The 26,105-nt window shown below is 39.2% G+C and overlaps 1 protein-coding gene across 1 annotated transcript in view; it reads left to right on the top strand.

Annotated features, from left to right (window-relative positions):
- Window positions 1-8,709: 8,709 nt before the first annotated feature.
- The window catches only part of LOC132957753 (uncharacterized), a 75,020-nt gene continuing 57,624 nt past the window's right edge, over window positions 8,710-26,105 (top strand). The window contains exons 1-3 of the mRNA XM_061030599.1: window positions 8,710-8,983; window positions 12,075-12,196; window positions 17,574-17,621. Coding sequence (XP_060886582.1) covers window positions 8,926-8,983; window positions 12,075-12,196; window positions 17,574-17,621 — 228 coding nt within the window. The 5' untranslated portion in view covers window positions 8,710-8,925. The remainder of the gene's footprint in view (window positions 8,984-12,074; window positions 12,197-17,573; window positions 17,622-26,105) is intronic.

Here is a 26,105-nt window from a genome sequence, read left to right as displayed (position 1 = left end):
GTCTTGTCAGACCTCCAAAGTCCCTCGCGCAGCTTCGTACCTGACATTTTCCTCCAATGAATTTATTTTTCATTCTTTGGTGTTTTGGCAGCGGGGCCACTTGTGACCAAATTTAGATCTTTTCTCCTTCCATATGTTCTGTGAGACAGTGATAAAAGTGTGTGCAAATTGTACTTTTTATGAAAAGAGAATGCTCCCCCCCCTCCCAATCAAGAAAAGGTCACATCAAGCAGATGATGAACGTGAAGATGCAACAGTTTATTATTCATTGTTGGCCTCACTGTAATTTATTTTGCAAAATGAAATCCATCAAAAAACAGAAAGTACACATCAGTGATTCATCTCCAAAATCTTTTTACTGTCAGTTTGCAGTAAATGTTGCTGCTGCAGATGCTCTTTTCATTTAAATCAAATTGCATAAAATACAACACAGTCATATCATACAGGGCCTTGTCCACAGCAAAGGTCCTGAACTCAAACAACCCGTAACACATAATCAGTTTTTCAGAGACACAGACCACACTCAATGATATAACAAAAGCTCACTGTTTATGCTTTTATTACATTTGACCAAATGAGACGTGCAATCTCTTTGATGTTAATTTTTTTAAACAGATTTTTGGGAAATTCAGGCCAGACATGTTTATATATTGTACTTCAGTAGATTAGCTTTAAGAAGACTCTGATATTCGATATCAGTATCAGATCCTTGAATCCCTGTCCAAATGATTTGATGAGATCATTCCCCCCAAACCCAGATCAGCTTCTTACTTTAAGGACTGAGTGGTTTAAGTTGACAACTACTGCTTTTCTTCATAGGCTTGAATTAAAACTGCAGACATGCCCTATTGCCCAAAGAGTTAAAAAAAAAACAACAACTGCTAAATTGAGTCAATCCAACCTCTATTAGTTCTAAAATAAACATTAGCAATACATGAAAAGTAAACATGTGTACCTAACCGTATCAACACAATAAGTTTACACTGCGCTCTGTCAAAGGTAATCTTGTACCGTGCAGCTCCACACCTCTGACTTACTGTAGTGCTCCTTGAAATCTCCCCGTGCTAACATGCTGTGTGTTACTGAGCAGCCTGAAGATTAGCATATGACATGACAGATTACATTAAATCATGTCTGCGACGTACTTTATGACATTAGCCTCTTAGCCCAGGCATACAGATGCATGCAAATGCTCCCCCAAACCCTCTTATTTAAATCTGCTGCATGACATGGCACCTTTGATATGATTATTAGTCATCTAAGCGACTTGACTTCACCCTCATCAGATAGGAGGTGTCAGCCAAGGTGAGAAATGATGGCCACTTTGAACATGAACCTTGACAAGCTGCGGCGAAACACTGAAAAGCAGACGACTGACTGGAAATGTTATTTAACAAGGGATGTGTACGTGCAGAGATTTTTCTGCTGTACTTACCCCATTTCCTCACAAAGTGTGGAAAACTCGGGACAAAAAGAATCACCATCTTTTCAAACCTAACAGAATAAAGTTGTTGGATATGCGGTTGTTCTTTTCATGCTGTCCAACTCATTAGTAACAGAAGTCAGTCTCTCTCAGTCATCACTGCTGCCCAGATGGCTCCCCAATCTGCCCCGTGTAGAGTGAATCATCATAATCACACATAATCTGCTTTTTTAACACATGCCTTTTGCTTCAGTTTTTTAAAATTATACACTTCAGTTATTCATAGATGAGTCTTTCCTGCTTTTAGATCCGCTACTGACATGTAGATTGTACATTTAGATGCAGTTTGAGACTTCTTGATGGGTGAACCTCGTTCAAGTTGTCAGTGCCATCCAGTGTTTGCATTCAGTGATACCCGCAGCCACCTACTCTTTGGGGAGGTAGAGATTGTAGATACTTCTCCTCAATTATTCCCAGTTTCATTGGAGAAGCCCCCAACACCACTCGGGTGTCTTGTCTGTGCTCCCTGGTCTTTAATCTTAATTATAAAGCTATCATTACAGCATGAACCCTGGGCTGCCAACAGTGGAGCCCTGGGCTCATCTGCTCTGAATCAATCAAACTAAGTTCTGCACTGGAGGACTTTTCTCTTTTTTTCAATCAGGTCATTTTGATTCTCCCTTATCTCATTTTCATAATTATGCTTGTCCCCCTCACTAATGGAGTGAAAATGTTCTACCTCCCGAAGCTTTACATGGTCAAGTCTGAATATTTAAACCATGTTGCAACCTTGAACGTCTGACCTTGTCTTCAAACTTTGTGACAATAACTAGTTGTATTTTTTGGTAGCAGGCAGAGCTTCAGTGCATAATCCAAAAGATCAGATTGTGTTCCCTGCGGTGCTTGTTAATGGAACATTGTTAATAGTGGAGGAGGAGACGAGAGCAAAATAACTTCAGCAGTTTATTGTTTACGAGAACGTGTGAGATATGGAGCTATGTGTCTGTGAAACGCCCTCATTCACACTCAAATTGTCAGCTTCTGCTGTAAATCACGGCAGTAAAATTGGATGACAGAGAGAAAGTAGGCAGCAGCCAATGACAAATTTTCCTTATCTCAAACACAGCTGACATCTTTAAGCTGTGATTAGGTGGGACGATCAAAGGCATTCAGTTCAATTGACAAGTACAGTATGTCTGTGTATGTGTGTGAATGTTGGGGTGGGACAAAATACTGATACGACAACATATCGTCGACCTGAGTCAATATTATTATTAGTTTTCTTTATTTTGGGCTTTTCATGCTTTTATTTAGAGACAGGACAGTGGATAGAGCCAGAAATTGGAGAGAGAGAGAGAGGGAAAGACATGCGGGAAAGGAGCCACAGGTCAGATTCAAACCCGGCTGCCCGCTTTGAAAACTACAGAAATCCCAGGAATATCATTATTTTGCTTTTTTAAATACAGCCTTCTAAAAAGAATTCCAAGGCAATTTGACATTTGCCAATTCACGAGTCCTTATGGTGGCACTAATGACATGGACGACGGTTATGTGAACAGACTTTTATTGGCAACATGAAATGTATCATTTTATGTTGCAGTGTATTCTATAGTAACATCATCGTTACCATGCACATTGCCAACCCCAGTAGGGCTTAGTGTCAAGGGGTTTAGTTTAATCAAACTGATCAAGTAATCTGCAATCACAAGTATTCTGTGCTCAGTTTAAGTTTTATGAATGTTTCTGCAGAGATGGTGCCACCTGCATTTGTTCTTGAATGTGTTCAATATGTTCAATAACTAGGTGGGTGAAGATTACAAATATTTTCATTTCATCTTTATTCTGATGGATTTGAAAGAATTCAACCATCTGTTTCGTCCCATTAGTGATTTGAACCCTCCCTACACTACGCTGTGTCGTGACTAACCCATTGCTTGGCCTGCAATTTGTTGACTCATGTTTGGTTTGAATGAAATGAAATCCCATGATATGTTCAGACTTTTGCAGCAGTTTTTAAACATTGTTTGAAAAACATTCATACAAGGATTGCTAGTAGTCCTGTTACTTTAGTGTCATCTACAACGATTGTTGTAACGTTTGCATAAAAAACAGACCAAGCTGTCTTTTGTCTTGGCTTGATGTAAAAACACATTTAATAGTTATTAAATTAAAGTAATTAAAGGCTTAATATGTGATTTTTCACACTTAAATATAATAGAAATCAAGTATATCCTCTGAAAATAACTCTGTGAGTCATGACAGTCTACAATGGCTGTAACACCCGAGTCCCACTGTCTGTGATGTTTTCCGAGTTTTCCGAGTCATATTTTCTGTTTGTTGACATAGGCGGACCAGCCGGCAGCTGACTCCTCCCCTCGCGTATAAAAGTTGTTTAATTGAGGGACTAGAGAAAAGAAGAATAACATACTGTACTCACTGCTTAACTGTGTTTCTAGATCAAAATAAATTTACATGCAGTGTGAAGATACGAGCATAATAAAGATCGCTAGCATTAGCATGCTAACCCACAATGCACCGCAAGTTGTTTTGGTTTCATGCTGGTGCTCAAGGGCGACATCTGCTGGATCAAAAAATCACATATAAAGCCTTTAATAAAGTCCGTTGGTGTTAACATGATTTCAAGATTTTTACTTTATTGATCCCCGCAAGGGTAAATTCTGTTTTTACACTCTGTTAATCATGCAACACACACATAGGCTGGAGAAAAAGAGGATTTTCTGGTTCAAACTTCACCAACTGACAAGGTGCATGAAGAGTGAAAGGCTTAGAAGAGGTCAAAATGCTCCAGCGACACTTGTAGTAAGAAGATCAACTTTATTAACAATTTAGACCGACGCGTTTCGGCTCGTGGCCTTCATCAGGGTCATACACACACAGGCTGAAATATACACACATGCACACAAACAGGATCCTATGGACATGCACTAATGGAGAGATGTCAGAGTGACGGAGCTGACCACAGCGGGCGCTCCTGAGCTGGTGGTGGGGAGGGGGGTTGGTGCCTTGCTCAAGGGCACCTCGGCAGTGCTCAGGAAGTGATCTGGCACCTCTCCAGCTACCAGACCAACTTCCATATATGGTCCGCACCGGGACTTGAACCCGCGACCCTCCGGTTCCCAACCCAAGTCCCTACAGACTAAGATACTGTCGCCCAACATGTTGATATCGATGTGATTAAGGTTAATAATATTCATGTCTTTTATCACATTAATTATGTCCCTATGTGCATCATAGTAAAGCCACCTTCCTGCTTCAAGAGTGAGGGAAAGTAACGACTAAGCTGCATCTTTGAGTGGCTCATATCACTTCTCAAAGCTCACTGACAGCTCAGTTGATAAGTAAAAAGTAACCTAATGGAAGTTCCATGTTTTCTTTCACAACAAAAGCAGGTTTTATCCAGACAGGAAGTAAAGTACCTTTAGCTGAAGATATTACAGAATACAAAATAAAAGGGGTTTGAAAGATGAATTTAGTTAAATAACAAGAAGATCATGTATAAGCAGCAAACCTGTTTAACAGTAAACATGGCGGGGGCTCCAGGGAAACTCAAGCCCCTCCACACACAAGGACTGCTGTCACCGTGTCCTAACTGAGTGTGATGCAATAGTTTGATGCTTGCTGTTAATACATGTTAAAGAAAAAGGGAAACACTCGCAGCCTGCTAGCTCATATTGTTAACCCAGCTTGTATTACAGCCCTGATACCTGCAGAATATGAACATCATCAGTTCACCCCTCAGGTTAGACTCTGTTTCAAAATATTACTAAAGCTGCTTCATGTTGTCTGAAAAAAGTAGGTGTAGACAAGATCATTCAATTTAAAACCTTTGAGTTCAAGGTACACATCCGATCTCTGTATATACAGAGGTTTGAGCAGAACCATTAATTCCACCACCCATAGGCCTCTGATCTCTTAATTTCTCTAGGATTGAATATCCAAATATAGTGCTGCAATGAAAAGATAGTCATTGAGCTTTCAAACTTTTAGTCCACAGCAGAGATACTCAAAGGAAATCCTACAAAAAGCCAACCTGTAAGTCACATCATTCATCATTAATGACGGTGAATCAGATCAAAGAGTAGATGAATTGAGCTTTTCAGCTTTCAGCAGGCGCTGCAGGTACAGTCGTGCCTCATACTGTCCATGCCACCTAGTCCAAGCACAAAGGGAAAAGAGCTTGACAAGTGAGCGCATGACAGAGAAGATTATGTTGAGTTCAGAGGTCACTTTTCTTTAATGTGCAAACCCTTTCAAATTCCTTTTATTGCTGTCGGAGAGACAGCCAAAGCTAAGTTTAATGCGATAGAATGAAGGTCCTCATTGGTTTTAAAATATGCAAAGAAGTACATGCTAACATTAACCGCTGCCTACATTATTTATCCATCTGAAAAGTGTTTTATCAGCACTAGGCATGCTTTACTTTACTTTTAAATATTCAAATTAGAGAGGAACTAAAAGATCTACTGTGCAAAAAAGGCAGTTTAACTTTTCATTTTAAAATTAAGTTCACATATTTAATATGTTTGGTTAGAAATGGTTCGGTTTATTGCATATTCTGTGGAGCAGCATTTTTTAAAGGAACTGCTGGAGGCCTAACCCTCCTCAGTGATCAATATTTTCTTAAACAGAGCTGAAAAAGAGTCAAGCTGATGATCGTTCAACTTTTTAGGGAGACAGTCAGTTTTGACTTTGTGAAAAAGTAGGATGTCTTCAATGTTTTGACATTATAATTATATTTACAAAACAGCTAGTAGCTTGTTAGCTAACCAGCTCTGTTGAAACATGTGAATCCAAGGATCTCTATGTATGCAAGAACTATATTCCATAAAATGTGTCCCATTTAAAGCACTTCAAATCCATTTTAAAATGTATGAGATCATAAACTTAAAGATAAATCTTCACAATCTACTTTGTGTCTCATCTTCTTTTTAGTGGATGTTTCCTCGGCTTTGTTAAGATGGCAGGAGGTTTAAGAGGGAGAGGGAAAAAGCTTTTACTGTGGTTTACTTTGGCCATGCATCTTTGGGTTTACTAAAAACTGAAGGCTGTTCTTTGCTCTATAGCCCTCCATCTTCCCCCCTCGCTCTTTATTCCCTAACACCCATCGCAAATGTGGTCTGGTATGTGCCTGCTAATTTATCCTTTCAATGCATGATATCCTGTCATCTCCTCATTTGTCCCTGAGTGTTTCTAATCTGAGATAATCCCAGTCAAATCCTTTGATTGTGAGTTTGGACCTGATCCATCTCTAAAGAAGCAATTTAATGGGCTTCATGGCACTTGGAGTAAAGTCATTTATCTAGTGGATTGGATGTGAATGCTTGTTTTAATAAGTGCTTGTCACTAATAGAGGGAAATGTGCCATTTAATTACGCAGAGTGTAGACCTATGCCATCCCCACAACTTCAAGGATTTTGGTATTCTTGTAGGCTCGGCTTCAAGCCGGCAGAGAACAGCTAGCAAAAAACAAGTAAAATCCAGCTTGTCCTTCAGCATTTCTGTGGATATCAAGAGGTTGTGCACCACGATGATGTAAAGCATTCAGAGCTTACACTCTGGTTCCCCATTTCAAGGTGAATAGTTGTCATTACTAAACCTTTTAGCCGCGCAGCAATAACCGAAAATAATAACATCTCATCCACCCAAAATAAAAACCATCCAATTCAAAAATTAGAAACACATCTTCACTTATTTCAGGTAAGAGCATTTTAGGAACATTGTGAAACTTGCTAAACCTTTTGTCATCTCCCTCACACCAAACAATGAGTCAACTTCTCGTTTGTTTCCCCCACCCTCTAAGGTGATGCCACACCAATGAGGGAATGTAATACTGATTTTGTGGTTTCACCTTGCTTTATTTTGTTTTAATTTCAAGAATCAGAAGAAAAGAACTTAAACACTGTAAAGTTTAAAGATAAATAAAATTAGCACTTAAAAACATGCAGGGTAAATGCTGCTGTGATAGCAACAACTTTTGTTAGGAAGAGTTAGGGAGTAAGGTTACATTGTTTTTATATTTATCCTGTCAAAGTTCACTGACTTAGTGTTTACAGTTCTTAAAGTTTAAGTGGCAAACAACGATTGTCAGTTAAACGTGTTCAGCGGCCTGCCACAGTGCCAGTAGTCCATGGCTATAAGCAGAGGTGTAGTGGTGCCTAAAGAAGTGGGTATACTCTAAAGTATTTACCCAAAGTGGTGAGTCCAGCAGAGTCTAAACAGCCTATGATGTAAACAGTGACATGTAAGACTACTCTTACATATTTAGTTAGTGCACACTTTCCAGTTAGAGACAGAGTAGGGAGGGTCATCCCTTCACCTTCCTCAGAAAAGAATTGCACAATACTACTGAATATCGTCAATCAATCAATGATTTAGAAGTGTGTATACCCAAAGGAGACGGAAAAACAAGTAGGTATACTTTTTATACCGGCCTATACCCTGCACTACACCACTTTCTGAAAGCTCATTTTAGTTATCATTTGAGTGTTTTATCTCGTATCGTCTTTCATTGTTGTTTCTTTTCTATTCTTTCTTCAATCAGGCAGGTGCTGAGTAAACACTCCACAACAAGCTGTAACATTACGGTCAGCTCCGATTCAGGTTGAAAAAGAGCCAAGAAAGAACTGTTTGACAAAGCAGGGTCATTAGGAATCTCATACAGCTCTTTTCTATGAGATCATTGAAGCACTTTTATGTTTTATTTTCAAACGTAAAACAATAGAATACTGAAATTATTTCATGACTGATGACTCTTCCCCCCCTTCCACATTGTCATCATGACATTTTCCTGAGACAGAACCGTTGTGACCTGAAAACATAAAATAGAATGTCACAAAGAAACCACAACCTGCTATTGGGTACATTTCCTTTAGTAATGTATTCAGTCAATGTGCAGTAAGATGGGGAAATTCCTCAAATTGCTTCGTCATTTCCCAGCAGTGAGCATACATGATTACTTGTTGCAACACAGTGTTGTTTTTAGCAGAGCAGTCTTTGCTCTTACATGCTCCTGTTTTATTTTCAGCCTTCATCTATTTTCACATAAAACAAAGAGAAGTATGCTCCTAACACATATAGAATCCACTTCTTTGCCGTTTGAAGACCTTCGATTCCCGAATGATTCACAACTTCTGATAGGCAGCCTTTATAAAAAATACACCAAGTTTCCTTTTTTTCTTCACCATGTGTCTTCCTGCTCTGACGTGCCTGCACTGTGCAGCTGTGATTGGCTGTTTTTTTCTTTAACACTTCCTCAAAAACAAAAACACAGGATACAGCTGAGATTGAGTGCAGTAATCGAAGGTCTAGTTCTTTACTACTAAACTTCTATTTGGACACATAGATTAGTTTTCCAGCTGCTCATATAACCTCAGTGGGAGAACACAGAGGAATGTTAACAGGAAGTAGAACAAACAGCAGGAATTTGAGGGTTCAGAAGGAAAGAGAAGAAGTAGTCTCAAAGCCACAACAAAGAGGGAAAAATGGGCAGTGAGTACAAATCACTGTCGCCAGCTGGCTCATGCAGAAGTTTGTCCATCGGTATGTACAAAAGTTATTACCCTCTGCTTTGTATGGAACATAATATACACTATAGAATTTATTTTGTACATGTTTGAGTTAGCACTCCACTGATTATGCACATCAACATTTCTGTCAGTCTGTCACAAAGAGAACATCAAGGTAGCCACTGTGGAAGTAAAGCTAACTTGGTATAGCACCTTTCACAGAGCAAGGTCACAAAATAATCATCAAATGCTTGACTTACAACATTTCAATTGTAAAAGTCTTTTTTTTTTTTTTTTTTATTATATCTATGCTGTGTTTACACCTAGTGTTCCCACTTTGTTGGTATTTAAGACCTCTTCAATGTTGAGTTTTTGAAAAGCTGCAGATTCTTTTTTTCAGGTTGATTTTCAATTTGCACCAGTAGAAATAGTCCCTTTATGATGCTCTAGTCTCCCCTGGTTGCACAATTCTGCATGTACATGAACATCATCATGTACAATTAGAAATAGTGTCAGGTGAATATTCAGTAAATCCATCCTCGAGCTCGTTGTCCTTTCCTTCAAAGAGTTTGTTGAAATTAAAAATATCAGGAGATAACAATTGGATGAAGAGAAACTCACTGATTTAGATGCTTTGAGAGAGTTTTGGATTCTTGATAAGGTGCAACTAATTAGCAGGCTAATGTTCCCGTTTTTGCTCTGTGTTCAGTCTCATTTTGTCACGTTGATAACATTTCAAGCTCAAATGACAGAGAACATGTCAGGTGAACATTAGTTTGTATAATAACAATCCTATCTTCAGTCTAGAGGTGCTCTTGGCCTGTGCTTGGAATTCATGACGGCTGTGGTGTTAACTTACCAATCCCCCAACCCCCACTCAACCCCACCCCCCACTGTAGCCAGATGGCTGTCACACAGGCGGTTCCTCGCCTGGACCATGCTGATTTCCCATCATTCTTTAGTTAATGAGGTCGTTAGCAATGCAACGGACAATTAAATTATCTCAATCTGGCATTTCTCCTCATTTGTTTACTGTATGCTGCACTGTACAGTGTTTGAAACTCATCAAATAACGCTGCTTCTGTTGAGATCATGGCTTCTGTTTCTTTTCTATGATTCATCTCCCTGATACTGAGCTGCAGGGAATTAAAACATCTCTGACAGACGCCCACAACTAAAGCTGTTTTCAGACTGTAGAAGCAGAATCAACAGAGCTTGTAATAGATTTCTTGTGTGTAAATTTCCTTTGTGAGATCGGCCTCTTGTCTACAACAAACTTTGCTTCAGTAAAGAATCACTCTGCATGGAGACAACACAGCCTGTAGCTGCTGCTGCTGCTACACAGAGTAAGTTTTGTTAGCTGCTAAAACATGTAGAGGGTTTGACTTCAGCCAGTTGGTCGAGCACTCACCTTCATGTGAAATGTTCCTGAACACTGTCACCTCTGACAGTTAATTAAGGAGGTCACAGATCACGCAGACGTGTCAGCTCAGCTACGATTGACGCCGCCGTTTGTTTACATCTCTGTTGTAATGTTGTTTTCTCGTTATATTTTTCCCAGCAGCAGCAGCAGCAGTACATCGCTTATTTAGCCCCAGAGTGCCTCAGGGCTTGCCATAATGATGGTAAAAGCAGTTCAGATTTGGAGGGATGAAATGTTAAAAAGGACGTGTTGGTATAATTGGTGAACCTGCCATCACAGTAAGTTTGGAAATATTTTCGGTCAGGCTGTTGGAGCACGCACACTGCCTGTTAGCCACACTGTCATACTCTATAGGTTAGTGTCGGCATGGCTCCATTATTCTCCTCAACCTCTTCTACACATGTTAAGTATTTTGACAAGGAGTGAAAACCAACTAAACCTGATATTATGTTAGACCGGCAGATGGAAAGGAAGCAAAAAGATTAATTCTGACACACATTTTGTAAAGTACCTCACTGAGCTGATGTCCATTAGAAGGCCAGGTGGTTGGTGTAAGGGACAGGGAGGTAAAGGATGTGGCAGCAAGACACAACACAGACTCAACAAAAAAAAAAGAAGCCTGATTTTTGACCAAACTAAAGTTGGTGTTGGGGAAAGAAAAGTTTATCCTGCTTTCCTGTTTCCCAGCTTGTCTTAAAGACATTAATGAAAGGTGAGATATATGCTTGGTCAGTATTAAAAATCTGCTTACACAGAATCTGATGGCTTACATTAAAAAGCAGCCTTTGATTATAAGATGTTTCCATCTGAAGATAGATCTTCACCTGAAGCGATCTGGTACATTCAGAGGCCCAAAAGAGACAGGAGCTTCTGAGGCAGCAGTTTATCCTCCAGGCAGATGACAGCTAGCCCTTACTGCTGCATACGCATGTTTTTATGGGATGAGACCAACAAATCTGGCTTCTAGCTACTGTCCAATAATTAGCTTGAAAATCACTTACAGCAATACTAGTGACGTGCGAGGTTAGAATCAAAGATGCTGGTCGTGAATGAATCTTGTGGCTAACCCCGGCCCTGAGCTAAGACCACATACCCGGCAGGTAACGCTCAATATATTCCTCTGCTCACCTTCCATGTCCGCCCCTAATTGATCTGAGACTGTTCATTTTACTGTGAGATATGAGTCAGGGTTCAAGCAGCTTTTAACAGTGGTAAAGGTAGAATAAGATACAGTATATGGATGTCATCAGATTAAAAGTTCTTAACCCTTCACTTTAGCCTGGTTCTAAACAGAAACAAACATCAGGACGAGTCCAAATTGAAATTGCCTGTAGTTCGTCTGTACGACCCACTTTGTTAAATGATGGTTCACATTTTGCTGCTGCAGCACAGGAGACGCCGATAACATCTGAAACAGCTGCAGCCATAGTTTTTTGTATATTCCTACTGTCAAACCACTTCAATTAAAGCACAGATTTACTCTGTAATAATTCCACTGGGAATAAAACAACGGTAAAATGCTTAAGGGAGCAGTACTGTGTGTGTTATGAAAGCTATAATAGGTAATAAACCGCAGTGTAGGTGGCAATTCTTATTCAATTAACAACTTCCGTAAGAGAGTGAATCTGCAATTAGCCTCTGATGCAATGTTAAAACAGATCATAACATTTTCTAACCTGCATCTTCTCCTCTTCTTCTGCAGAGACGTCAGAGTGCTTTATATGCAGGGATGTTGAACTTAAAGCCAGTGACCCACTCAGGAATTTCTGTGACTGCAAGAATTTACTTGCCCATCACGTGTGCCTGTCCACATGGATCCAGAGGGTAAGATAGTCTTTCTATGTAAAAAAAAAACCAAGAAATTGATATTTTGAATTTCAGTGTGACTACTTTTTTCTCATCAGTCATTTGTCAGGATGTGAGGGAGGGAAAATGTCTGTGTTGGATTTCTAACCTTGAATAAATGTGCCTGCAATGTTAGCATTCGTCATTGAGACAAAACAATGCTGTTTGCCTTAAGGTAATGAGCTCTTGTTCAAATAGAAATACCAATTAATTTTAATGAGGGTTACTAACAATGATAACGCGTCATTGTTAAGCAGTTGGAACATAGAGGCTGAAACAGTGAGGAGTTCTTCATAATGGACTGGAAGAAATCCAGGAAGCTATTGTTCATCAGACACCTGTCACCAAACGCATAACTGCTCATTAACATCTGTAGCACTCTTTGAGTCAAATCGTTGTATTGATACAGCAGTCACTGATAAGGTGTTTTTGCCCTTGCAGAGAAGCACTTTACACTCGTCTTAGTTAATGAAGTGTTAGTTTTATGTAGGTGGCTCACATTTCTCTTCCTGTACATCATGAAGCTTATTGTTCCTCGTGCTAATTACTCTTAACTTCATTCATCTCCAGCCAACCGCTGCTGCTGCTGCTTCAGCCAGACTTGTAAAAACTGTATAATTGCCTCTTTTTAAGTCTTCTCCCATAAGTAACCAAAAAACAAAAAGGTGTGTTGATTTGGAAATGTAAATAACTGCCAACTTTTACATCTTAGCTCGGTTATAGGCATAAACGTTCCTCTCCATGCAGTTTTTTTTTATACGTCACATGACAAGAAGATGGACTTCAGAGGTGTTTTATGTTGCATGGACAGAAAACCAACAATATCCTTCATGGTAAAGCTGCTTTTATGGAACTGAATAGAACAAATTATGTGTAATAACAAAAGGGCCACCGACTCTCATGAACAGGACAGACACTTGTCACCAAACTCATTTTACTACCAGCCCTACATTGTTTCTTTTTTTCGTCATTCACTGTTATGAACCCTCACGGCCAACTAGCAAGAAACAAGCTTTTGGCTAACTCATCGTTAGCAACAAGCAAAGGTCATCAACAAGAAAGCATTGATGAACCTCCTTCAAAATATTACCACAACAGACTGATAAAACCAGTGGCTTGCTTGAGAACAGTTTGGAGTTTGGAGAATTTAGTTGTGAAGAACTAAGTGTGTTATTTAAGAGTTGGTGGTGACCAAAACAGAGCAAGACAAATGGTGAATAATGTACCCGTACTTAGCCAGAAAGAGAGGGAAAATAATATACTTAGAAATGAATGGTTTCCTGAAACATTGGTGTCTGCTGGATAAATAAACATAATTTATTATGTAACACAGTTGCCATATCAACTATCAATATGGATATGTATTTTTAGCTTTATGCCAAAATAAAAAGGAAAAAAGGTTGATGCAGCTACAGATAACTGTCAATAGGGAGCCATGTTGTGCCTTGATTTGGTTTTTATATGGTTGGTTTTTTTAAGTATAGTGCGTTGTACAAAATTAAATTACTTGCAAAGTAAGTGAAAGTTTCTTTTAAAGGAGCAATATGCAACTCTAACACGGGAAGGATTTAAAGTTGGCAGTGCAGTCCAAATTCAAAACATTGGAGAGCCCTGTCTCCCCTGCTTCAGTGTTTAACCAGCTCTGCATCGGTCTTGAAACCTTCCATTTTCAAAAAGCATCTCCAATATTGATCCTAGTTTGACCACTTTTCTGCTTATTAGAAAAATGCCAAGGCTATTAGGTCGGGGAGAATCAGTTCTATCTGAACCAGTTCGCTTACCTGCTTCCATCGTTGCAACACCTGTTGGTTTCCAGTTTGCCTGACAAACCGAGGGGCGGCTGTGTGGGGGGCGCCTTAAAACTGCCTACCTTCTCTGTTAAAAACAAAAACAAACCATTCAGGACCAGAATCTGAACTTAGAAGTATATACTGGCTGCTGTGTTGTCAGAGAAGCCAGCACTTCAACATAGCATGTTTCCTTAATGTCTGATGATATAGTAAGGTCACTTTATCATTTAGTTCAGTGGATATCTTACACATTTCCCCTTTAAATCAAAACTGGAGGAACTGATGAAGAGGTGATTTTGGTATCAAGTGAAAATAAGTAAAATGATCCAAACTTTGGATATAATGTATTTGACTCTGCTGAAGTTATTTTAGCAATCATGTCTTAAATCTGCATCTTGCACTTGGCTTCACAGAAGGGTAACATTTCATTGTCCAAGAGCAGCTTTGACTGGAGGTCCAGAGAGCACAAAGAGCAGGCAAACAGAAAATACCATCAATCTGTGTAACTTACAGTATGCACTTAAGGACATTATCTGTATGATGACTCTGCAAAGGGTCTGCTCGAATTGGAATTTCACACTGAGTGAAAATAATAACATCTTAGGTCTAATCCTGTATCAGAACCCTCTGTATCTGTAATGTGATCCACTGTACATAATAGATACATTAGTTAATATCACATACTGTCATTGTGTATTAATCAAGGATAAAATGTCTGCTGTTGAAATGCTTTCTGTAGTGTGGCTCACTCCTGTAAGCTTTTGGTCTCTTGATACTCCACAAGTGGTAGACAACGTGCTACAGCAGACCTTTCATCTGCACCACCCAGCTGTCAGAGTGAAGAGCCACTTCCATTAAGTGTGTGTCTTCCCACTATACAATTATATACAGACACACAAGCTAGCACTCATGAAGCAGACACACACACACACACACACACACACACACACACAGTCCCACTCTCAGCTGAGAGCGTGTGCTGATGCTACAAGACTACTTTAGTTTTTTGTGTGTGAGGGAGGCAGACAGAGAGGGAGAGAGAGTGTGCGACCTTTTAGAGTGCTCAGGGTAGGGAGCCCCTTTCCCTTTTACAGAACAGAAATCAGCAATTGACCTGTCACTTTTGCTCTGATAGCCATCTCTGGAAAAGAGGTCATGCACATATGTCTAAAGTGCCTCTTAACCGCATTTTATGAAGCCAGAAAATGTAATCCAATAATGATTTGACTTACGGGAGAGAAAGAGAGAGAGAGAGAGCTAGCCAGCTGGGAGTGATAGCATGCACCGTTAGCACTCCTAAAAGCATCTTGAACACAAAAGGCTAAATTCAACGGCTTTATTTAATTTGAACCACAACAGTGTCACACAGATGTTGTCACGAAACAGCGGGCACGCTGAATCCAACACAACAAAACAGCGCTGGCATTCATTTCCACAACTGTTGATACATACTTGAGTGTGTTCGCTGCAGAGGTTCAGACTATCTGAACAATTATCATCTGCACTGAGGCTAACCATACGCTATCTTTTTTTAGACTGCCTCATTTGTACCCCCCGCCCTCTCCTTCCCAAGTTCCCAAAGACAAATAGCGCGGCGCAAAACTAATTAGTAACCAGGAACTAGTTAGGAGATGCCCTTTGAAAAACATGTCCTGAGGCAGGATTTAAATATAGGGACAGAGTCAGTGACTGAGTGTGCCTTGGAGATCCTGGCCTCCAGGCGAGGCAGCACTCTGACCCCTGACCCTCATTATAGGGAGTGCATTCCTAAAGGGGTGAAACCCCTCGCAGCACAAAGTACAAGGGCATGGCAGGACTGTATTGCTCGAACCGCACCAGCCGATTGTGGCCTGGTGTGTCTCACTGCCTAACCCAACGACGGCTTGAGAAGATACAGAGCAAAGATGCAGACCTTTTTGGAAAGTAATGCTGTACACTCGCTATCCCAACAGATAAATATGTTTTCCATTTTATTACAGCTGGTTTCAATCCAGTGCAGTTACTGGTAATAGTATTCTGCTGTGATCTCATCCATCAGAAATAAAACACATAGTAGTAGGAAAAAGGCAGTGAGAAGAGAGCTGAGGAAAATGCTAACAACTTAGCAGCTAAATATAGCACTGATTTGAGAGTTTACAAAAGTGTGAACAGATGAAAAACATAATGACAAGTTGATATGCTGACATGGATTTGATGTGTTTTTCAAGTGTGATGTTAGTGGGTTTGTGCATGTGTGACAACAGCTAGTACGCCCTTGACTGTGAGTGTGCATGCTTACATTTTCCCTTTAATTGCAAGTGGTGTGAAGAGTGAGTAAAGCCCCCCCTCCCCCACCCCCCCACTCCTCTTGTCCTCTCCTACTCTGTCTCTCTCTCATGGGTTGATAATTCTCATCACTGCAAACAGACTTGGTTTACATTCATTAGCCCAACACTCACAGCAATCAGGCCACAGTGCCAGGGGCAATGGTCCTCTTTATAAAATCACATTGCCTAATAGCAGTGTTCTATAATTATATGCCATTAACATCTATCAAAGTGGGCTCCTACATGCAATGCATATAAGCAGTGGCTTTGGCAGTTTGTGTTTGTACAAATGCTTTTTCTTGTTAATGGCATCTCCAGATAGTTAGCACCGGCTTGAAGATTGTTGTCAACATGTTATTTTTGTTTCATGTGCACTTCTGTGATGTCGAGTGGAACATTAAGTGCATGCATTAAAACAACATCCACTAATGCAGGAAATGTCCAAACTATTGATAACGAGAGTCTATGGTGGTCTGAAGGTGCAAAACGAAACAACATTGTAGAAAACACAAAACACTCGTGATGGTTTGGTAGTTTTTTTGTGGAGATACAGTTTTGTGTTTCATGAAATGTTCTTGTGTATTTCACTTTCATTCAATGTTTTTTTCCCTTTGATGTGTCTTTGAGCGTTTTTCTTCAATCCTTGTGTTTTGTGAAATGTTTTTCTTAAGTGTTGTGTTGAATGTGGACTTTTTTTGTAATGTTGTGTTTTTTCTTTTTCTTTAAATACTGTCATGTTTAATCTTTGCTGTGTTTATGATGTATTGGGTTTTCTGTCTATGATTTGTGAACAGTCTTTCTGTTTTCTTTGTTTTTTCTTTCTGAAAATGTGTTGTTTCGTGAAATGTTCATTTTTATATTATCTTTGTTTCTTTGTTATTATTATTTTCTGCACTTGCACCGTTTAGGGAAAGAAAAAGTGTTTTTTTGGGGCTAAAGGCCACCATACTTAGCAGGCTTTAGGCTTTGTAGTTACATAAGCATTATTACCTAATGCACCTTTTGGTCTGAGGATGACTTTTATTTATTTAATTTTATTTCATGTTTATTTGTAAATGGTGTAAGTAACCTGTTGCTAAACACTACAGCCTTAGATATTTTGCAATGGCCGTCCCTAGATGGGCTTTTATCACATGTTCTAAACAGCTATAACTTCTTCTTGTTCGTCACTTATTTTTTTTATTCCGAAATCTGCTTTTGAATTGTTTTTTTTGATGGTGGACTGTCACTAAATGTCTTTTAAATGTTGTTTCTTTACAGGGATGTGGGAGTGAAGACAAGCTGCAGTGCATTGTCTGCAAAGCTAAGGTAAGTCAGATTTTTACTCATGAGGCCAAAATCATGAATCACAATTTTCTTCAGGAGGCTTTCAAATCTGTTGTGATGTTGGCAAGGAAAGAACTCCCACAGACACAAAGAAAGATATAAAGTAAGAAAGACGAGACCTCAGGAAGGATTAAAAAGATTTAATGAGACATTCGATGATGTCTCATTCTTTTAATCTGCCTTCGTGAAATGTACATAACACATTTAAACAAACACCATTTAAGTCATTAAACAGTGGCTGCATCTCACAAAACAGATTGAAGCAGAGCAGATCCATAATACTAATGAGCAATCAGGTCTTTGTTTTGCTCTGTGATTTAGTTGATTTGCTAGCAGTTGTGTTGCTTATGAGCTGTAAGCTGTCTTTTATTCCTTATTATTGCAGCAGAACACTCGCTGTGGAGAAGAAGGGAGAAACATTACAATATTTGGCAAAGGATATAAGCCATGTAATGACAAAATCTGTATTCATTTCATGAGCAGAAATTAATCACGCCTTCCTGTGGTACATTCCTAATGCAAATTCTCCATGAACACATTGTGTCTTGTGTTTGTGGCTTTCTTCGTCTGAAACGGTGGGGCTGATGTGTCATCACAGATGGGGTTGCAAGCTGGATAAGGTGTCCACATTACTAACCATCTGAGATTAGAGAGTATGCTGTTGATGTGTTGTATGTATTCATGCTTGTGCTGTGGGTCAAAGCATCAAAAGCTGGCGACTGAGTGTTTTATTCATTGTTTGCTCTACGGCAGCGGGTTGAAAATGTGATCTTTGCCGTCTGTGCTTGTGTGTATGCATGAGAGGGAAGGAAATGTCACAGTTACTCTTGACAACGACCTTTGAGGATTTTAAGATATTTTAAACATGAAATCACGCACACATTCAGAGACACACACTGATGAAAGTTAAATGAAACATTTAGTCTGAAAGGAAGTCCCCACTGACTGTGTTTGTCTCCATTTGGAGCCGAGTGAGTCCACTGGGGGGGGGGGGCCTCTCCTTTCATAGATAGTAACATGTCTCTATTAGATGAACTCTTGGTGTTGTTTGGATCTGCAGGTTTTTAAAGTTGAACTGAAATGGGTTTTTTTTATTTGCTGAAAATGTAAACTAAAATGGTATTTTGATCATTTTGAATATTTATACATTTTTATTAAAAAAAAGATAGAAACTTTTGTAATTAATCATTCTCTATTTGTATAGCTCCAATTCATAACAAATGTTATCTCAAGACATTTTTCAAAAGAGCAGCAGAACGACCTCTGTTATATATTATATAATGTCATCATCGTTGTTACAAAGAGCCGACATTAATCTATCATGAGCACTAAGCTACATTTATCAAAGTTACAATGGTTAGGAAAGACTTCCTCTAAGAGGCAGAAACCTCGAGCAGAACCAGACTCATGTTGACCAGCCATCTACAGAAACTGGTTTTAGACTGTTTTTTAATGCACCATTTGGCTTCAATGCCTTGGAAGCATTTGACATCTTAGACCTGAACCAGGGTTGCTCAGAGACATTTTGAATCTATGGATCCAGAATCGTTTTGAGTGGAATATAGATTCTGATTCAAATCGTAATCCCAAGAATCGAAATTGATCGGATCAAATAGTGAGACACCCAAAGATTCCCAGCCCTACTTGTAATGTGAGTCATTGGCCGCTCCTACATATTGTTGAATTTGTCCTGCTTTACTTAAAGGAGAAGTTCCAGATGTCTGTCTGGTATTCATGTGTTTACAACAAATCAAATCAAACTTTGTCATTTCACAATGCAACAGCTGAAGGCAGAATGAGAAAGCACTTCCCAGGGATCTCTCATCCACTAAAGACAGGGTCCTGCATGACATCATCACTGTCAAACAGCTTACTGAACAATGTTCTATATGTTACACAACGTGATTCAATTCATGGCATGAAATAACACCACCACCCAAACCAAGCAAAGATATCAGCACTGTTTAATTTCTGGGTCAGAAATATAGCAAAACATTTTTAGTGCCCACACAGGAAATCCGCGGTCAGATGACAGTCAGAAAAACAATGCCCCCTGGAAACCGCTTACACAGGAAGCTGTCACTTCAGAGAAACAAAGATAACATAAATAACTTACTCTTGGTGACTTCATGAGGACCAAACAAAAAGTGTAAATAAACAGAGATTACGCATTTCCTGATTTCTTTAGGGAAATTATTCTTCCTTTCAGTCGACTAGGATTGTCACAACACCAGAATTTTTAACTGGGAGATGATTCTAGTAAATATCAAATAATATGGAAACCTGTTTTAATAGTATGGCAACAAAAATATAGTCCTATGTTCTTAAAATTGGGTAATTCCTTACGAAATACGTTGTCAGTGGTTCAGTACTGGATTTTGCAGCAATTGGTTAAAAAAAAAGACTGGAGATCTGAAGTTCTTTGAAAGATTCAGTGCTTTTTGATACAATGGATCAATAAAATAACTGAGAATGTTTTGTTTGAATTCATGTGGTATCGAAGTATTGAACATATTCACAACCTTCCTGTTGACAGAAGAACAAAACATCCTGTGATTTTATACTGTATCAAATTTATAATGCAATCAGTGTTTCCCACAGGATTTCATGAGACTGTGGTGGGGGGACACCGAACCCTGTAGGGGGGTCCGGGGGCATGCACCCCCGGGAGAAAAAATGTGAACATTTTAAAGTTAGATGCATCAATTTTGTGCAAAATTAAGAGGTTAAATGTATCAAAAACTTTGTTCTCTTCTAACAATTTTGTGCTCTTTCAGTGCACAAATTGTCAAAACATAAAATCCAATGCCCATGGAAGTTAAATGGCTTTAGGCTTGGCCCATAGAGACCCTCAAGCAGGCATACTGTTCCTACTCCTCTTTCAGTAATGATAACCGCTCCTTTCCAGCCTCTTGTCCAAATTTGGATCACATCTCTACAACATGCTTCTATTTGATGACGTCATGCAGTTTGCTGCGCAAAAGCATATTTTATAAATTAATCGTAATGTTCAGTATTATAAATATTTAGAGTATTAACAGAAGCTCAAACGATTTAAGAACATTTCAAAATCAAAACGTTCAGACGTGGTTTATGACCAGTTTTTATAGTTTTTAATAAGCAGGGAGGGTGACGTGCAGACGCACAGTGAGCAGTTTGGACGCCATCAGTCTGTTTACAGAGACTGCAGTCTGCAATGTCGTTCACATACTTGTCTGGTAAACATGTAAACTGTAGAGTAATGATCAATTTAACTTTTTGTTTCTTGTCCGTCCACTTACATACGCAATTCTGGACTCTCGCTCGCCCGTATAACTCTCTCTCTCTGCCTCTCAAGTGTGGTCCGCGGACCCACCTTTATCTTTAAATGCACGTTTTTGACATAATGAGGAAGAGAGCCTCTTGAAAAAAGGTCTGATCCAATGTTTAGACTCATAAGTAAACTTTAAGTGCAGTTTTTCAAGACAACAGGTGAGCTGCGGAGCTGCGCGGCGTCTTTAGGCGAAATGGATTTGTTCTGCTCTTTCATAAGTTGTTTTGCAGGTTCAAAAAGACTATTCAGCTAGAATTTCGATATCTAGGTTTACAACTAGTTATGCTGCTTTGTCTGACAGGGTGATCAAACGTCTTTGATTGATTGTGTTTAAAAACTCCGAAACCTGCGCAGTGATTGAAAAGCTCCGAGCGGCTGTGAATTGTAACACTCTGCAGGAGGTAAACAAGGTACGGACCAATTTAGGGAACAGACATAAAAACAATCACACATTCCGGTGTAGGCTACTGCAGCCACACATCACATTTAACGGGGTAAACTGTACTTTAAATGTACTTAGAAAAAAAAAGTTCTTATAGTTGATAATAATTCCCTGACTCTAGCATGGCGGCCGCCACAGTCTAATTAATTAATGGGAAACACTGGCAATGGTCCAAATCCAAAATAAACTTTTTTCCAATGCTGTAGTATTTATCTGCTTTTCAAAAAGAGGTCTCACATATATATCTTGAGGTTGTTGAAAAGTATCATGAGCTGTTGGGCCAAGCTGAAAACTCTCACTTGATTGTAATAATGTAACTCAGTGTTTTATGGGAAGCCATTTTTTTCTGTTTCCCTGTCAGTTTTTTGCTGCAGGCAAACAAGTTTTCAGGTATTAAAACCATCTCTGCTGTTCTTTTACCTAAGAGGGGACAATTCTTACACTTCCTCACTAGCTCCAACTGACCGATACACTTGTCTTGGTCCATTGTACCGATGGGATGGTCATCAATTATTAATGCGGAGCAGTAAATGTCTGAGAGACATCCCACTGAGTGACCAAACAGCCATGAACAGGGTTAGTGGCAGTGGCCTGGTGAATGCTGTGAATGGCAGCTGTGCCATTTAGAGAATTATTGTAGCGAAGTTGTTGCTGTGTATTGATATGAACTTTGCTGCAGTAAGTTAATGCATCAGTATAATAACATTTTAATGTCTGCAGTGGCACGGTCATTTAATACTTCTCCACAGAGAGATGTAGATGTAGATCAGCATCGTCTGTAATGATGATAGTGATAATCATTTGGTCCTGTGCTGCTATCACTCTTTAATGCATAGCTGCAATCACCCTTGGTTAACATTAAAAAGATTTTACCATTAGGACTTTGAGCAAGCGATGCTCATTACAGTCCACAGTTTAATGTGGCAGCCATTTTTTGTTTCTTGTTGATGCTTCTTTTCCTGTTGTCTTCCCTCTTTGCAACGGGGTTTCAAATGTGGGCCATTTGTATGAGTTATGCTAATTTGTTGGGGCAATGAATGCATTAATTTCATTAGCACATGGCCTCAAAGCAATAATTACCAGAGTAGGTGTGTCACAAGCAATCATGTTAAAATTTGCCAGTTAATTATGAAGATTTTGTTCTGAGGGACCTGGATTTGACATGAGTCGCCGAGGGAAAAAAAGAGAGAGGGGAAAGTTAATGCATTCCAGTGGCCGAGGCTAGGTGCTTGTTGTTGAACACAGTGGGGGTGGCTGTGGCATTGTGGACCTACTGGCACGATTTTTTGCATGTTGACAGCTCACATTCTGGACTAATTACCGCAAATAGCAGAGGGCTAGCTGGTGCTCGGTCAGTCCAGGAGGGTGTAATTATAAAGAAAAGGAGGTCCAGAGCCGCCTAATGGCCTCTGCTGCCTTTGACTGGAGTCCGGTGGAGAAGACATTGGTGGGGAGATGTGACGGGGGAAGAGATTCGTAAGCTCTCTTCTTTGGCCCTGATTAGCCCATGTCCAACACAGAACTGGAGTCAGGGGGACAGACTGTGTGTCTAATGATGCAGACTTGATAAAAAAAAAAGAAGTAATCTCTGTACCAGGAGGGGCTCCTTACCTTATAACAGTAGGAGCTGTTATGGGACTTTGTTTTGAAAAGAAAAGGGATGCTTTTATGTCCTGTTTTTAATTTAATCTCAGTTGTGCTAAATCACTTGAATAATAGATTTCTGATTTCAGATTCAATTTTCATTTTTGCGACAGGACACCCATTTTTTTTTTCTGCGAATAATGTTAGTAAGTCAGAAAATCAAAAAAGCACCCCAAAGTTACTTGTGCATTCCCTGAAAATTACAACTTGTGTCGCTGATAGTTTATCATGATATTAATTGAAACAAATATTCAACTGCTGTATACAAGAATGAACCGTTTCCGAGTCAAATGAAATACCAAAATCCAGGGGACGCACGTTTTGCTCAGTAACTAGAGGAGGCGTCCAATGTACTAAGGTGGTCGCAGGTTGACTCCATATACTCCTACTACGCTACTTAGTGTGCATCAACTCCCAATCTCTCGCCCCACATTTCCTGTCCCTCTCAAACTGTTCTATCTAATAAAGGTGTAAAAGCCAACAAAAGATAAACAAGATCAACCTTGTAGGGCACGTCACACATTTGTAGCCTAGCTTTCTATCTGTTTGACTGCTCTAGTTGTATTAGTATCCAAGGCAACCACTACAAAGCCTTTTTTTTATTCAACCTATTATTTTATCCAAGAGACATGTCCTGACCTGAGCAAGATTCATAATAACATACAAAAATACACATGGACACAAGCATAGAAAAATAAACATTTAAGCAGGGAATTTAAAAGGAGGGATTTGTTGGAGTCAGCTGTTTAAGGTAAAATAAAAGCATCAACACTTTCAGGTATCAGCATCCTATTTTTAGATTTCAAAGCAATTGTTCTGATTAATTTCAACATGCTGAGGAGAAAGAGTACACAAATATTCTTCTTTTCAATATCTGTATGGGCCTTGACAACAGTCAGGCCATTTTCTGCAAGCCAAAGTTACATAGATATTGTTGAATATTTAATTTGCACACAGATGAGCAAAGCAGTTCTTCTTGATACTATAGTGGTAAGGTAGAGCTCTACAATTTGTGTTGAACCTTGAAGAAGCATCGTAGCTGGTTTTTTTTTTGTTTGTTTCTTTACAATGATTTAAAAGATTGATTAAGAAGTAAATAACAGAGTCATCAGCATAAAATGAAAGTAAGCACAAGTACATTAATTATGGATTAGATAGTCTCACAAAGCCTCTCAGATCAAGCCCAGTCAAACAGAGAGCCAGAAGATATCAAATGCTAGTTAGAACAATTCATTATCTCAGAAGCCTTTACAACAAAGGCAAAAAAAAATCATAAGTGGGGCAACATGTTGCCTTAGCCCAGGCCAAGTTACAATCATTTATAGTATAGGAATTTTTCTAAGTTTGCCCTCAATCACAGATAAACCCTAAAAGGAGCATAAACTGATGAAAACCTTTTTTTAAATATATGACAATCTGTACATTGTGAACTGTTGCAGTGAGAGGTCTCTTGGATCTAATAGTGTGTTGTGCTACTTCACTTATATATGAAAGTAAACTGTGATTCGACTGAGTGTAAAGCCTTTCGGTTAGAATGTCTAAACTTTTGAATAGGTATGGGCAGGTTCAATTTGGTAAGAATGAATAACTGGGGCAATATCATTTATAATTTGAGAATCAATTTTATCTTTTTTGCTATAACCCCCAGTGGCTAATATTTTTGACAAAAAGTATGTTTTTCTGAATTGCATGTATTTATTTATTTTTTGTCAATTTCACTGAATTGTTGACTTGAGTACACGTTCAGTTTTTAGGGATGTTGAGTTTATCTTCTTTTGAATAACCACTTTTCCTAACAGTTAGCTTTTTCACTTTATCATACAGTTGGATCAGTTCTTTCTTGATCTACTGTAGCTTGGATGTTACCACATTTATTATAGCTGGAGCCCTTTGAGATATATTGCATTGCAGACAACAAAATAGAGTTATTACAGTTCGTTTTGAATCGTGTAACATTTTCACTGCTAAATGGCCAGTTAGTGATTTCTGTTTTGGTTAAAAAAGGTTTTTGTTACTGACCTTGTCACTCAAATCTACTACCTCTAAAGGAAATGGGCAATTAAAACCAAAATACAGAGGGAAAAAAAACAGACAGAGCATCCCTTTAATAAGCAACAGCTAAGTTTAGACACTGTGCTCGTAATACTTAAAATCTTCAGAGACAAAATTCTGCACCGTTTCTGAACCTTCCCCGCCCCGTGTCTCTCAAGTGTCTCCTTAAAGGTGCAAGCATTTACACTCCCATCCCCCTCATTGGGAAAAAAAAATGTTAATCATCAGTTGATTTTATATGGAAAGCAGATTATCCTTTGATTTTGATGAATGCAGCAGCTGCCAGACTCTTCATTTGACTAAAAGCAGGACATTCTGCCGAGGCCTCTCCAATGTCACTAAGCCTCTGTCAGGACAGCACAGTGACAGGGGATGACACATGAAAGGAGTTCCTCCTCATGGCTCTCCCAGGACAATGGAACATAGCCTTGAGGTAGTACATGTGTGTGTCTGGATATGTGTGTGCTAGAGGATGGGTGTGTGTGTGTGTGTGTGTGTGTGTGTGTGTGCGTGTGTGTGTGTGTGTGTGTGTGTGTGTGTGTGTGTGTGTGTGTGTGTGTGTGTGTGTATGTATGTGTGTTGCTAAGTAGTGGACCACATATGAACATGAGACTAAACATCAGAAAGGTGTTTTTGTATCATTTACTGTAAGTATAAGTGGAGTTTGAATTCTTAGCTTTTTTGTAAGGAAATTGAACCATATTGATTATGTGTCTGTCCTGCTTTTTTTCTATTTTTCCAACGAAGATAAAACATTTTTTATTGAAGGCATGACCAAGCTTTCTACTGATGTTGATAAAAGGTTTGTAAATGGTAAATGGACATGGACTTGTTTGAGTCTTCTTCTGACCACTCAAAGCACTTTTATACCCCATGTCTCTCTCATTCAGCTGACCTCCACTCCCTGATGGAATATGCTGCTATGTAAGTGTCCAATTGCCCAACTGTACTATTCCATTCATCCATGTAGCGGGAGCAATTTGGGATTCAGTGTTTTGCCCTACGACACTTCGAC

Source organism: Labrus mixtus, chromosome 3 (genome assembly GCF_963584025.1).
Source record: "Labrus mixtus chromosome 3, fLabMix1.1, whole genome shotgun sequence".
NCBI classification, from domain to species: Eukaryota; Metazoa; Chordata; class Actinopteri; order Labriformes; family Labridae; genus Labrus; species Labrus mixtus.
This window is presented reverse-complemented; position numbering and strand designations above follow the sequence as displayed.